This window comes from Equus asinus, chromosome X (genome assembly GCF_041296235.1).
Source record: "Equus asinus isolate D_3611 breed Donkey chromosome X, EquAss-T2T_v2, whole genome shotgun sequence".
Lineage (NCBI taxonomy): Eukaryota > Metazoa > Chordata > Mammalia > Perissodactyla > Equidae > Equus > Equus asinus.
Genome location: NC_091820.1, coordinates 36,908,743 through 36,923,787, shown reverse-complemented (window position 1 = coordinate 36,923,787; position 15,045 = coordinate 36,908,743). Strand labels below are relative to the sequence as shown.

At 45.3% G+C, this 15,045-nt stretch overlaps 1 protein-coding gene across 2 annotated transcripts; it reads right to left on the bottom strand.

Moving 5' to 3' along the window:
* Positions 1-489: 489 nt before the first annotated feature.
* On the bottom strand, positions 490-14,096 carry LOC139042688 (EZH inhibitory protein-like). Of its 2 annotated transcripts, none has more exons than XM_070502489.1 (2): positions 11,900-14,096; positions 490-11,282 (listed from the first exon to the last, which is right to left on the bottom strand). In XM_070502489.1, exon 2 carries the CDS (start codon positions 2,718-2,720, stop codon positions 867-869), a length of 1,854 nt encoding a protein of 617 aa, XP_070358590.1. In that variant the 5' UTR covers positions 2,721-11,282; positions 11,900-14,096; the 3' UTR covers positions 490-866. The 2 variants fall into 2 exon arrangements, with proteins under 2 accessions (XP_070358590.1, XP_070358591.1); XM_070502490.1 differs by having other exon boundaries at positions 12,054-14,096.
* Between the last annotated feature and the right edge of the window lie 949 nt (positions 14,097-15,045).

Below are 15,045 nucleotides of genomic sequence, written 5' to 3'. Positions count from 1 at the left end.
TGGGATTTGAACTGGAGAACCCCGGGCCACGGAAGCAGAATGCCTGAACTGAACCGCCAGGCCACTGGCTGGTTCTAACATTTTGAATGGCCTTCCCAGTAGGTTTTTGGTCTCTTTCCTGAATTTAACTGTTTTTACCATTTTGGTCTGTCAGTGCAGGTGACGAATCCCTTTGCTTTCTTTTGAGAGCTATGGAAGGCAGAGACACTGCTTATCATCAGATGGTGGGGAAGCACCTAAGCAGAGGGAGCACATTTTCAAGGAGTAAGGTACTAGGTGAAGGGGATTCTAGGAAGATGGTGGCAGTGGTGGCTGCATAGCTTTTCAACTGAACAAACACATATAAACAGAGAAAAACTAAAAGAGCCCCCGGAAATGCATGGAGAATATTTACAACAATTTGCATGAGAATTTATTGCTGCAGACCCACAAACACAAGTGGAAAAGGAAAAACCACAAAACTTTTTGCTTCAATAAAAACCCACAGTACATTAAAAGAAAGAGAGCCAACATTTTTATTTTATTCATCAAATATTCATTGTATAAGAGGCGACCTGGAAAAGGGGAATCTCAACTCAGGGGCAAGGGCAGGCCCTTCGGAGGGAGAAGGGAGCCTGCAATCAAGGGCCAAGAGCAGGTTAGTGCTGGGTAGTCCAGTCTTGGGGAGAGGCGGCTTCAAAACTCCTAACTTTGGTTGCTGGCTCACAGAACTCTTGGAAACCTCACAGGTAACTGCGGAGCGGGCAGCCCATTCAGGGCAGTGGGTGGATGGTGATGCCTTTTGTGGGTCTTAGGCGGATGCTCACGGAGGGTCACAGCACAGGAGGTGTAGGGGGGCGAGGCGTGTTCCCTGTTTCAGCCCGCTCTCATGGAGAGAGAGGGCTCAGCGCCTCAAACTGCGGCAGCAAGGAGCGCCTAACGGCAGCAAGGCTAGCGGTGGAGATGGAGCCCAGGCCAGAAACCTTAGAGGAGGAGGACAAGGCGCTCTGGCCAGAAAAATTAGTGAGGGAGGAGGAGGGGCTCTGGTCAGGAGACCCAGTCGGGGAGGAGAGGGAGGAGGAAGAAGAGAAGGAGGAGGAGGAGGAGAAGCTCTCACCACACTGCGCAGGTAAAGGAAAGAACCTACCAGGAGGTGAGGGTGAGGAGGCGCGCATACGGACTGCACGCCAACGGGGCTGGGGAGCAAGGCTTGGGACCTCAGCATCAGGAAAGCTTGAGCTGCTGTGCAGGGCAGGCCTTCGAAGGGCGAACCCAGGGGAAGAAGGAGGACCCTGGCCAGCAGGCCCAGGCAGAGAGGGGCGGCTGCAAGCGGCTGATCTTCTCTGGGTGGCGCGGCTCCCAGGGACAAGGCCTGGAGTCGTGCTGCTGCTGCGGAGGGCAGGGCCTAGCGGGCCGGTGCGGCTTTGGAGGGCAGGGCCTGGCCCGGATGCGCGGCTTTGGAGGGCAGGGCCTGACCCGGATGTGCGGCTGCGAAGAGGAGGGCCTGGCCCAGGAGCAGGGCGGCGGACAGCAGGGCCTGGCGCGGGTGCACGGCGGCGGCGGACAGCAGGGCCTGGCGCGGGTGCACGGCGGCGGCGGACAGCAGGGCCTGGCGCGGGTGCAGGGCGGCGGCGGACAGCAGGGCCTGGCGCGGGTGCAGGGCGGCGGCGGACAGCAGGGCCTGGCGCGGGTGCAGGGCGGCGGCGGACAGCAGGGCCTGGCGCGGGTGCACGGCGACGGCGGACTGCAGGGCCGGGCGCGGGTGCACGGCGACGGCGGACAGCAGGGCCGGGCGAGGGTGCACGGCGACGGCGGACAGCAGGGCCGGGCGAGGGTGCACGGCGACGGCGGAGGACAGCATCGCGTGGCTCAGATGCAGGGCTGCGCACAGCAGGGCCGGGTGGGGTGCGGCGGCTGCGCAGAGCGGGGCCGGTTGCTTTGGCCTGGCTTGGAAGGGCAGGGCCAGGCGGCGGTGCGTGACTCGGCGGAGAAGCCCGAGAAGGGCGGCTGCTGCTGGGCTGCGACTTGGGAGGAGATGGCGGCAAGGGCTCGGACCACTGAGGCCCGGGAGCCCCAGGAAAGAGACAGCGCTCTGGAGGCTTCGGAGCCCGGGCAGCCTCGTCGCGGTGGCGGCTGGGCTGCCTCCTCCCACGGCCGTCCCTTGGGCTCGCGGTGTGGGTCGGACGCCCGCGGGCCTGGCCAGCGCCCCTCGTGGCCCGCCCCATGGCGGCCGCGCTGCCCGCGTGCGCGGCCTGGATACCTCGGCCCGTCTCGGGCACCACGCGGCTCGGCTCTGCGTGGGGACCACGGCCGGCCTGGAGGGCAGAAGGCCCCCTCTCCTGCGCACAGTCCATGGAGGGCAGCCACGGGGCGTCAGCAGTGACCGAAATGGCGCCGGCGGCCGTGGCGCAGGAGGAGGAGGAACCTGCTGTGCCGCCGCGTGGGGCGCCGCCGTCCGGCAGAGACCCGTCGCTGCAGACTGTGGGGACCGACGCACGGGGACTGCCAGTCCCGCGGGCGCCGCCAGGGGCAGGGGCGACCTGGTTCTCCTCACCCTGCTGTTGCTTCTGCTCCTTCTCCCAGCACGACTGGGTGGCCATCACGCCCAGTTTTCCCTCAGAGACGGCAGAGCTCGGCCCGCGGACGCTGCCTGGGTGGAGCCCGGAGCTGGAGGGGCGGGGCGGGCCCGGTCGAGTCCTCGCCTCTGATTGGTGAGCTGGGTACCACGTGACTCTCGTCATCCCAGAGCGCGCCAACCCAGCTCCCTCTGGCGCCAAGCAGGAGGGTGTGCTCCGCCCGCCAGCCGTCGGCCTGGCCAGGTCAATGGTCTGAATGGCCCGTCCTTCCCCGGACCCCTACGAGTGTGGGGGTGTGGGGCTGTGGGGGTGGGTGTGTTTCGAGGGACGGGCCGGGGCAGGAAGGCTGTGTATATAAACCGTTTGTGTCACCTCAAATCAGCTTAGCTTGTCAGCACCGCTCTGGTGGCTCAACCTCAAGCGATGGCTTGAAAGAAATACCGTGCTGGCCAACAGGAGCTATCCCCGAGCCGGCTGTCCCTCCTGGAATCTGGTCAGGACACTGGGCCCGTGTGGGATCCCAGAGGGGACGGCCCCGGAACTCCTCAGGGCATCTGGGTGACGCTGCACCGGGGTCTGGTCGGCCGTAGGGTCGGAGGGCGGCCGGAAGGTGAGAAAAGGGATGGGCGTTTCCTGCCACGCGCCAGAGGGGGATTTAGAATTTTCCAGTAAGATGCGTCTCCCTGCCTTGCCCCCTGAATACACACTGGGGTAGCCTGGGAATAAGGGTGATACTGTCCTTAAATATGCGTCCTCATTTGTATGAGCTGTGTAGTCGTCCACTGATGAATGTGCATTAATTCGTTTGACCTAGTCTCCATTCTTGGTTCCCGTTCTGCCTTTGATGTGACTATAAATATGCTGTGATGCACAGGCGTGAAGTTCAATATGTGCGCACTGATTTTTAGTCACTGTCACAAACGTCGTTATTACTGCATGTTTAGTGCCCAAAACAGAAAAGTAAAAGCAGGAAAGCTAGAACCTAAGTTCCCACATTCTCACAGGCGAGTACTGGAAATGTTTAATAATTTTTTGGTAGAAAGGCCGTTCATAAATAATGCAGAGTTCTTTTGTTATGTAAGAATGAAATTATTTATGCATACCTACTGTTTTGTTATCTCCTTTTTGGGTCCAGGAAACATTCTTTCCGTGTCAACAAGTGAATTTCCACAAGATCATTGTGTAACTACAAAACATTCCTTTTATGGAGGAAGCTTACACTTTCAAACACTGCTATATTGATCAACATATATGTTGTTTCCGACTTTGCACTCTCTCTGACACATCAATGTGACACATAGCCTTTTGGCTAAAAATTGTTGACACCCTCAAATGTGACCTTGTTTTGGATAAATTCCCAGAAGGGGAAATTCTTGGTATAGGCCATGCACATTTGTAATTCTTTGACTGAAATATTAGCAAGATGTTCTCCTGAAAGTTACTGTTCTAACCGTTTTGGCCGGATGGAATGGAATGTTTCCGGGACCGAAGGAGAAACTGGAGTGAAACACAATGCAAAAAAGACTGGAACGGTATTTGGAGTGTTAAATAAGATGGAATGGAAAGTGGATTTGAAGTGGAATGCAATGGAGACTGATTAAAGTGGAAAGTGCAATGAAATGGGGAGTGGAATACGGACTTGAACAGGATATGGAATGGAAGATTGAATGGGATGGAAATTGAATAGAATAGAATGGGAAAACAGGGTGGAAGGGGGACTGGAAATAAATATCTAATGGCACGTGGAACAAAAAATGTATATGTAATGTTACATGAGAAAAGGAATGGAATATACAGTGAAATAAAATATTAAAGAAAATAGGAGGAAATCAGAATTAAATGGGAAGGAATCATAGAATGGAACAGAATGTGCAGTGTCCTGAAGTCAATGCTATGAAATTTGCACTACAGATTTAAAAGTACTGGAATGGAGTAGAAACAAACGGAATGAAATTTCGAATGAAATATGGAATACACAAAAAATATCTAGAATACAAGGTTATGAAGGATGAAGTAGACAATAAAAATGAACTGGAGTGGAATATGGAAAACAGATACTGATGAAGTAGAGGATATACTTAAAGAATAAATGGATAGAATGCATTCCAGTCATCTACCACTCTGTAACCGAGTGTCTTGGGACAATGACCATTTGATCCTGCTCAGGCATCCTGTAGAGCTGGAGCTCAGGGCAGAGCGGGGATGGCTTGTCTCTGCTCTAGGATGTCGTTGTCTGAGGCCTCAGCTGGCAAAACTTGAATGGCTGTGAGGTCGTGAGGGTAGGACAGCAATCAGTGATGACTCTGATTTTGGACATAGTATCTGGGTGGATGGTGGTGCCACTTGCTGGAATTGGGAAGACTTGCAGATTGGGGACACAGTGGGAATCACTGATTCTCATGGGGAAAATAAATTCTGGAAGAGTAAGTTTTGTTTGCCTCGTGGTTTATATGTTTTCAGTGAACATAGGGTATTCTTATATTCAGGAAAATACAGCTATTTGCAGTTTGGAAAGTAACTAATTTTTAATGTTCAGTTATGATTTAAGCTGTTTTAAGAAACCAGGCTCTCTTGTGTGATGCTGGATGGGGTTATACATTCATAGCACCTTGCCAGATGGAAATTTGGTGAGACATAAAAAGTCATAAACACGAAATCCATTTGACGCTACAATTCGCCTTGTAGGCATTGATTCTAAAGAAATACATTATATTTTATATATATATATGTATGTATATGCACACATACTATATATATATATATATGACCACAATGTTACATGATCAAACATGATTATTTTAATGTCATTTATTTTGAAAAATTTGAAACCACCTAAATTTCCAGCAGGATACTGGATGTCCATAGGATAAACTTAAGCAGATTTTATAGGATGTTTTTGAAGAACTTTTGATGCTATTGGAAAATGGCTATTTTATGCCAATAAAAAATAATATACTGATGTGTATGTACATCTATCTATCTATCTATCCATCTTTCTATATACCTAGCATTCTATGTATATTGAAATCTCATTCACTAGAGCAATGGTGCTCATCCAGGGGCATTTTGCCCTCCAGCGGACACTTGGCAAAGTCTGGAGACATTTTTGTTTGTCACAACTGGGGTAAATGGGAAGTGCTACTGGCATCCAGTGGATCAAAGCTAGGGATGCTGCTTAAACTCCCTGAGTGAACAAGGCAGCGTCTTATAACAAAGAATGATCTGGTCCAAAAGATCAGTAGCGTCCAGGTTGGCAAACCCTGCAGTAGAGCATGTAGATAGTTCAGAAAAGTTTAAACAAAATTTAAATCATGGGCAATCCCGTCAGTGATCAATAACTACTGTTAAAAATTTGATATGTGTAGGTGTTAGATTTTCTATGAGAATTTTGTATTTTATAGTCACCAGAGGGGTATGTGTGAAGTGAATTACCTCATTTTTAGAGTTAATTCTTCCTCCGCAATCGACAGATGATTTTCAAATATTAAACATCTTAGTCTTTGCTTAAGAAATGATGTACCTTGCACGTCACCTATCCTTCAATTAAAAAAAAGGAAATGAAGTACCTTAAGAATTGCAATTTGAACTCATTTACGTGGAGAGAGATTCCACCAGTATCAATCCATCATCATCTATCTACTGATTTTCACCTTTCTGATCAAAGGTTTCATTTCCAACTATTAACATATTTGGTTAAAATAAAGGAAGACTGCAGCCCATAACGCCACGTACCTGATTATACAGGGCAGTGTGGTTGACTAACCAGGTCATGGTAATCTCATTACCCTTCCAGTGACTGGCTTAGGAATGGGCATTCCCCAGTTGTAGTTGATGAGCTATGGATACGTGTCTGCCTGGAGTCTTTGTGGAACATTTTCTCAGCTCTTCAAAAAATACAAGAGACACAACAGATTGTTTACATTAATAATCTAAAAGAATGTATATATTTGATATTATAGTTAATGAATGAATTCAGCATGATTGCTGGACATATGGTCAATATCACAAAATTCAATTGGATTTCTATATACTAGCATTAAAATTGCAAAGAGAAAAATTTTAAAATGCCACTTATTACGGCATCAGAAAACAGCAAACACCTGGGAACTAATCTAACAAAGGAGTCCCAACACCTCTGCCCGCACATAACATAACGTTTCTGGGGGAACTTGAAGAAGACCCACGTAAATCAGAGATATATCAAGAGTGAACTGAAGAGAGACTTCTCGTGAAAATGATCCATGGATTCAATGCAATCCCAATCCAATTCCCAGCAGAGATTTTGAAAATGGAAATGGGCAGCTGTGTCCGAATTACGTATGGATAACAAAGATCCAAGAAGAGCCGAAGAACAGTCATCCAAAACAAGACTTTCCAGGACTTTTACAGCCAGAGAGCAAGACCAACTATGACGCTAGAATAATTAAGATAGTGTGGGGTGGGCACAGGAATGGACAAATAGACAAAGAGAACAAAGAGAAGGCCCGTACTCAGACTCACACAAGTGCGCTCACCTCATTTACATCAATTGTGCCACTGCAGTGCTCCGGGGGAAGGAGAGTCTTTTAAATAAGTGGAGCCGGACTAACTGGATAGCCATCCATATGGGGGAAAAAAGGGACTTTCACCCCTAAAATTATGCCTACACTAAAACCAATTCCAGAAGTTAAAGCTTATAGAAAATAACGTATGAGCATATCTTTATGACCTTGGAGTAGACGAGGATATTGGAAACAGAACACAAAAAGCACTAACGATACAGGAAAACGTGGATAATTTGGACTTTGCCAAAATAAGAACTGTTCACCAACAGACACACTTAGAGAGCAAAAAGATAAACCTCAGAACGGGAGAAAGATATTTGCAACATGTATATCCCACAAATGCCTTATGTACAGAATGTAATACCTCCCAAAATCAAGAAGAAGAAAAGACCATGCAATGAAAAATTGGCAAGATATTTGAACAGGACCTTCACAAAACAGGACATCCAACTAACTGACCAACAGACAAATAAAAAGCTGTTCAACCTCAGTCACCAGGGACACGCACGTTAAAATCCCAGTGAGATATCATGAGACGTCCAGCAGAATAGCCAAGACGACTAACAGTGGCAAGGGTTAGTGAGGATACGGAGGAACCCCCTAATGCTGGTGGGAGTGTAAATTGGTACCACCCCTTTGGAAAACTGTTTGGTACTAGCTCTTAAAGCTGAACATGTGCATTCTCTATAACCCAGCAATTCTATCTATATTAATTGTCTGTTCCCGCATAACAAACTGCCATAAACTTAGCCACTTAAAAACAACGTCTATTCACTAGCTCACAGTTCTGGAGGTCAGAAGTCCATGTATGGTGTCAATCTTAAAAGTAAAGCAGCCAGTTATTTTACCAGCAAAACGAGTTTATTTGGGAATAGCCAGGGAATTGCAATTCAGGACGTGCACGCTATGGCAGACCATAGGCAAATGCAACAACCAAGGGAGAGGAATGTTAATTTGTAGAGGAAAAGAAGAAAATTGGGAGGGGTTGTTTTGAACAAAAGTCCATTGGAGAAAAGCAAGAGTTCATGGTGGTGATGGTTTCTCATGGGCTGAGTTTCTGGGGTAGTCGGTTTCTGTTTGGGATGCAATGTACACTTCTTCCTGTAATTAATGATTTTCCCCTATTGACGACTTCTTTGTGTTGGGATCTGTAATTGACTGTCTTTCCCGTAATTGACCTCCATTGGTACTGCAAGGGAGCTCCGCCTTCTGGCTCCCTGACTCCATTTTGAATGAGGTTTCCCTCTATTAGTTTTCATATTTTCCCTTTTGATCAAGATCTTTCTCCGAAAGCATCGCTGATCAAGAGTCAGGTTCTCTGTGCATAGTGGTTTTGTGCCTCAGTGCCAGGAAGGACCCCTTCTGGTTGTCATGCCCCCCGTTGGAGGGAAAGCGCATAGTGGTTGGAAACCATTTAGGCCACGTTTGAGTAACAAGGAAGGTTAGGAGGGAGAACTCTCAGGCATCTCTTATTCAAAGTCTACAGTTGTCCAAGGTTGTAAGCGTCAGAAAATCATTATTTTCATAATAAATCATTTATTATTTATGACAAATACAGCAAAAATAGTGATTGACCGTATAAGCTCTTTTTTTTTTTTTTTTTTTAAGGTTGCTTTACCGAAACCTTATAAGCAAGGTACCAGGCCAATTTTTGCAAGCAGTTCCTTAAAGGTGTCTAGTCATTTCTGAATCTATGTACATCTTATTTGAATATGACCTTCTAGTCAAAGCCTTGCTAATGTAGCCGGTATTTCCAATTATGCCCTGTTACAAGAAGAACAGACCTTCAGGGAACCCATGCAAATACATACAGTGTCATGAAAAGAATACTTAATAGTTTCCAAATTCTGGGAGGATCAGGTAGAGAGAAAAAGAGAAATGTTTCAACCCCTTTTGCAGAGATACACTTTAGCAAATTGCTGTTAAGTTGTAGATAGCTTGAAGGAGAGGAGAAAAGGGGGTCTCTTACATTTGGGAAACAAAACATCAGAGCAATCAGTCCTCCAGCCAAGTTCCAGAAATTTCCACCCAGTTCAGTGTTATGATCTTAAAGTTATTAAAACCTGTATTCCAGAGTACTACCAAAGTCTTTTTCCATGAATCTCTTTGAAAATGAAACGTATTTGTAAAAGCATCAGAGTAAATAATAAGTGTCTGTTACTAACAAAAGGCTTAAGACAATAGGCAATGGGTAAATGCAACTGACAAGTAAATTTGGGTACTTTTGTGGCATACGTTTTCGATACCAACTACAATTATAGGTAACAACATTAGATTAGGACATATCAGATTTTTATGTATTTTATACAAGTTCTAGAACACTTTTTCGTAACATTCCCCCATACAATATAACCTAAAAAAGTTTATTATTGCTTATTCGAACACACTTCTCATGTAATTTGACATACCAAGTAAGCCTAATTAGTATAATGTCTCTCCTTTTATAAGGAGAAGGAAAGAATCTTTTGAGGTGTCCTAGGTGCCCTCTGAAAAATTCCAAAGTTACATCCAGGTCAAAAAGACTTCACTTAGAATTTGAATATTTGGGGAAGCTTTTCAAAAATATCCAAAGGTTTGGATACTTGACCAAATAGGATCCCTGATCATTATGAAATAATACTTAAGCCTCGATTCGATCAAAGTAAAAATAAGAGGTTTCAAAGGCAAATACAAAAAGGTTCCATGGTTGTAAGCAAAACTTAACTCCTTTAATACTAAGAAGACTCAGTTTTCCTAAGTAATTAAAGACCTGATAGGAACAACACAGGAACCTTCTTGATAAAACACAAAATCTCTGTTTTCTAGGCATATTACTTAAAAATAAAGAAGCTTTCGCAATCCATTATCAAAAACAGACCAATAGCCCAGGAAAACCTTGTCCTTTCAACAGAAAAGAAAGCCAAATTTTAATTTTGCATCAGCTTATTTTGGTACTAAAACTCATTTGAATACATTCACTTTAATCTTCGCCAGCTTGACCACACCTTAAAATTCCCTTCCCCAGATTCCTTTCCACAAACCTTCCACACTTTCTTTTCACATGCAGATTTTGTCCTGTGTTTCCCTCTTCCCCTTTCCAAAACAACCAGCCTCTCTTTAGGGCAAAATTGCTTTCTTTTCCCTCAACAAAATGCATTTCCATTCCTTATACCCTCTTTTATCAAAACACACATCTTACTTTCTTTACATACGGAGATGTTTCCCTTATTAGTAAGTGTATTGATTATAATTCTTAACCCTTAGGATCCTTAATTCTTAGTGAAAAACAAAGAAGTAAGCAATTTTGAACTATTTTAGCATTTTTCAGCTTTGTGAACTTATAAATATCTTTTACAAATTTCTAGAAACGTCATTTTTCATAGAAAATTTCTCAGCATAGTATAAAACGTGTTCACTAATAGATTCAAATATCTTTAGCTTCTGTGCAATAAGCAGCCAAGAGTAGATTAACCTATGTTAAGTGATTGACATTCATCTTATTTTGAGATGATTTAGATATCCAATGACCATCCCTTATTTAGTTTAACTTAGTATAAACTTTGATCTTATTTACTTTCATTTAAATTACTTGCTTTTAACAATCATGCTCTGATTTGACATTAAATAGCCAACCATCCTCTTCAGTTACTTTCTTGCTGACAGATTTTGTAACAGAGATAAAATGAGCTTAATAAACCCAGGTAGAATGAAAGTTGTATGTCTACGTTATATTCAGCACTGATAACTCTAAAGGACATGCCTGTTTCAATTAAACCAAGAACCTTAAGCTAGCTTTTATTTACTAAAGATTAATCCTCAATCGTGTAAACTGGAAAACATTTGGGTAAGTTTCTGTTATATTTCTGAGGTTATGCATACTTACTTTATAAGCGCTTAATTTCAAGCCAATTCAACAGGGCTCTTTTACAAATCGATCTTAGCAATACCACCCAGAGGTTAAAAAAAAAATCACATATGTGCCTAGACATACATGACATGTAGACAGACACAGAGACCTTATAGCTTTCGTTTTAAACATTTCAGCCATGTCTCAGGTACAAAGTTCAAAGGCACAGTTGGGTGCAAATTGTGTTTCTGGCAGACGGCAGACGGACGAAGTTAAGGTTACTCGCTCGCATGGCCGGAGTTTCAGCACCAGAGGTGGTGCAGAAGCAAAGGAGGCAGATGGCATTGGAGGTAGGGCCTGAGCATAAGACAAAGAAAACAGGGGAAGGGAAGGAGAGGCCTCAGAAGCCGTTTTATTCTCCCTCAGTTTTTCAGCTGTTTTGGCTAGTTTACATACAGTATCTTGCAGTGAGACAATTTTAGAGCTCTGTGCACAGTTGGAAGCCTCCAGGTACCAATTAAAATCAACGTATCACTTGTTCTGCTTAATTTTAGAGCTGCGGTCTTCCAATTTGTTTTTTAAGAAAAATGAGTTTAGGGAGATCTAAAGTTCCCCATAATGGCCACTGTAATTCCAAACTACTCTTGGTCAGTTTGGCCCATTTAGTTAGAAACGTGCATGCGGGGGGCCCAAAGTTCTCAAGTATAAACTCAGCTGGGGTCCCTGAAGGAGGGTTTCCCTCCGAACATTTAGGTGATCGGGGTCCCATTTCTGAAATTTCCTCTGAAAACCCGAGGAAGTTGCTAAGGTCCTAGCCCTCATCCCCAAAAGCATCTAAAAACAAAAGAAAGTTGCCGGATTCTCATCCCTGATTCCAAAAGGAATCTGGAAACCAAAGAAAAACACCTGGATTTTCAGCAAGCCCGAGCCCCAAAAGGAGCTGTGCTGCCTTCAGAAAACAATTGAATACTCACCAAGGATGATGCCTTGAGCCCAAGGACAGAGCCTCGAACCGGAAGGACAAAGTCCCTCCCTCGAGAGGACAAAGCCTCTCCGGATCCCAAATAAAGTCAGAGGCTCAGAACACCAGGGGCGTGGAGCTCGAAATCCAAGTGGAGACTCACCAACCTGAAAGCAGGCAGCGACTCCTGGAAACAATGAATTCAAGGGCCTCGGTGTGAGTACCTTGCTTGGCTCCAGGATGCATCGTCTCTCGAGGGGTCACCTCCTTTGGATCCCACCTTATGACACCATTTATATCAACCTTAAAAATGAAACAGCCAGTCATTTTACCAGCAAAACGAATTTATTCAGGAATAGCCAAAGAATTGCAATTTTGGATGTGCGTGCTACAGTGGACCATAGGCAAATCCAACACACAAGGCAGAGGAATGTTATTTCATACAGAAAAAGGAGGAATTTGGGAGCGGTTATTTTAAACGAAAGTCCACTGGAGAAAAGCAAGAGTTCAGGGTGGTGATGGTTTCTCACAGGCTGAGTTTCTGGGGTAGTCGTTTTCTGTTTGGGATGCAATGTACATTTCTTCCTGTAATTAATGATTCTTTCCTGTTGACAACTTCTTTGTGTTGGGGTCTGTAACTGACCATCTTTCCTCTAATTGACCTCAAGTGGTACGGTGTGGGAGCTCCTACTTTTGGCTTCCTGACTCCACTTTAAATGAGGTTTCCCTTTACTAATTTTCACAGTGGCATGACTTTGTTCTCTGCTCAGTGTATCACCAGGTGAAATCATGTGTTTGGCCAGGCTGTGTTTCTTTGTGGAGTCTCTGAGGAATAATCCACTTCCAAGCTCACTGAAGTTATTGGCAGAATTCAGTTCCACTCTGAGCTCCTAGAGGCCACCCATAGTTCCTTAGCACATGGGCCATGCCGTACATCCTCTCATACTTGAGTCTCTAGGCCGTTTTAAGGGCTCACCTTATTAGGCCTGGCCCACCCAAGATAACCTCCTTATTTGAAGGTCCACTGATATGGGACCTTAATACATCTGCAAAATCTCTTTCCCTTTTAATGTAACATAATCACAAGAGTGATGTCGCATCAAATTCACCGGCTCCTCTCACACTCAATGGGAGAGGATTATGCAAGGGCGAGGGTCATTAGTGGTCACCTTAGAATTCTGCCTACTAGTCTGCCCTGTGGCCCCCGGTGGTCCAATCTGTCCCACACACAAAACTCATTCACCCCATTCCACAGTCTCCAAATGTCTCATGGTATTATGGCATCAGCTCAATTCCAAAAGCTCATCGGAATCGCATCAGCTCAAAGTCCAAAATCGCATCACCTCAACCATCTAAATCAGGTATGGATGACGTTCCTGGGTATAATCCATGTAGTACAACTCCTGGGGCACAATCTTTCTCCAACCGGGTACCAGTGACACTAAAGTGACAAGCTGTCTTCCCCCAACACACTGTGGTGGGATGGGCAGAGGATAACAGCTATAAACATTCTAGTTTAATATGGAGCGAAATGGAAGGCAGAATGCAGTTCGAGTCCCAGAGCACTTTGGAAATCCAGCGGGGAAAACACCAGACAGAACTCTCTGATGAAGTTTTAAAGCCTGGAATAATCCTTGGTAGCTCTGGGTTCTGCCCTCCAGGCCCTTGGTTCCGCCCTCTGAGCCACCCTTTCTTTTTCATGAAAGGTCGCAGGTGTTTGCAGCTGAGTAGTCCTTATCTGCCTCCTCTCTGCCAGTAGAATATTAGAGGTCCAACAGCCTCTTCCATTTTGTACCTTCTCTTTCCCTTTGAGTCCAGGCTTGCCGTGTTCCTGCTGACGGAAGTTTCTCCGGAACCCTGTGGGGCTTGTGTGAATTTCACTGGCATTCACTCTTTCACACAAAAGCCCCACCCATACATTGGTTCAAGGCAATCCCTTCTTCGTGGGGGTCCTGCTGGGATGACTGAGGGACAGCAACCTTGAGCTTCCCAGAGGCCTTCCAGCGTAGTTAAGAAAAATCTGTGAGGCACACTTTTAGTCTCTTGAAAGGGCTTTTGTGGGACTGAATACTCTGAACTTTTGGTCTTTCTGAGCTTTTAGCAAAGGTTTGTACAGCCACACCCTTGGCTTTGTCCCTACATCACATCCTCAGAAGCAATCTCTTAATTTTTTCTTTCTTTCTTTCTTTTTCTTCCTTCCTTCCTTTCTCTTTCCTTCTTTCTTTCTTTCTCTCTCTCTCTCTCTCTCTCTCTGTCTCTCTTTCTCTCTCTCTCTCTCCCTTCCTTTCCTTCCTCCCTTTCTTTCTTTTCCTTTCTTCCTTTCTTTCTCTCTTTCTCTCCTTCTCTCTCTCATTCTCCCTGTCTCTCTTTCTTTCTTAAAGAGGAGGAATGGAGTCAGCTTGACTCCTCCCAGAGGACTCTCTACAGGGTTGTGATGATGTGATGCTGGAGAATTCTGGAAACATAATCTCACTTGGTATGTGAAATGTACCCTCTTCCTTGTGTTCTCTTTTAAGATTTGGGATAGTCTTCCTTTTTCCAGGCTTTATTTCTTTCCCCTTATCTATCTTTTATTATTAATTCACCCACCCAGCATACACTGAGTGCCTACTGTACGCAAGGCACTGTGCTAGGTCTTGGAGATATGAATCACCCTATCTGAAATAGCATTCCTATAATTTTCTACACCCTTGCCCAGGTCTATTTTTTCTCCATAGGATATTGCTGGCTGACATTTCTTTGTTCATTTATTACTGTCTGTCTCCCATATTAAGATAAGTCCCATGAAGGCAGAGACTCTGTCTTTTGTGCTAACCAATGCATCCTAGGTACGTAGAATAATGCCTGGCACACAGCAGATCCTCAAAATAATTGGTTGAATGAGTTCTGAGATACAAGGCATCTTGCCGTTGATGTCCTTGTCCTCAAAAGGTTCACAGCTTCGCAGGGGAGACAGACAAACAGCGCTGAAATACTTGCACTTTCCTGAGTACACCAGGCTCTCTCATACCAGCTGTCTTGCTGCTTTCTACACGTCCTTCAAGGTTCAGCATTTCATGTCTGCCTCCTTTCCATCCATTCAACTAACATTTCCTGATGGCCCACACCGTTCCAGGGACTGTCACATTTGCCAGGGAACTGGAGAGTGCTGACAAGAAT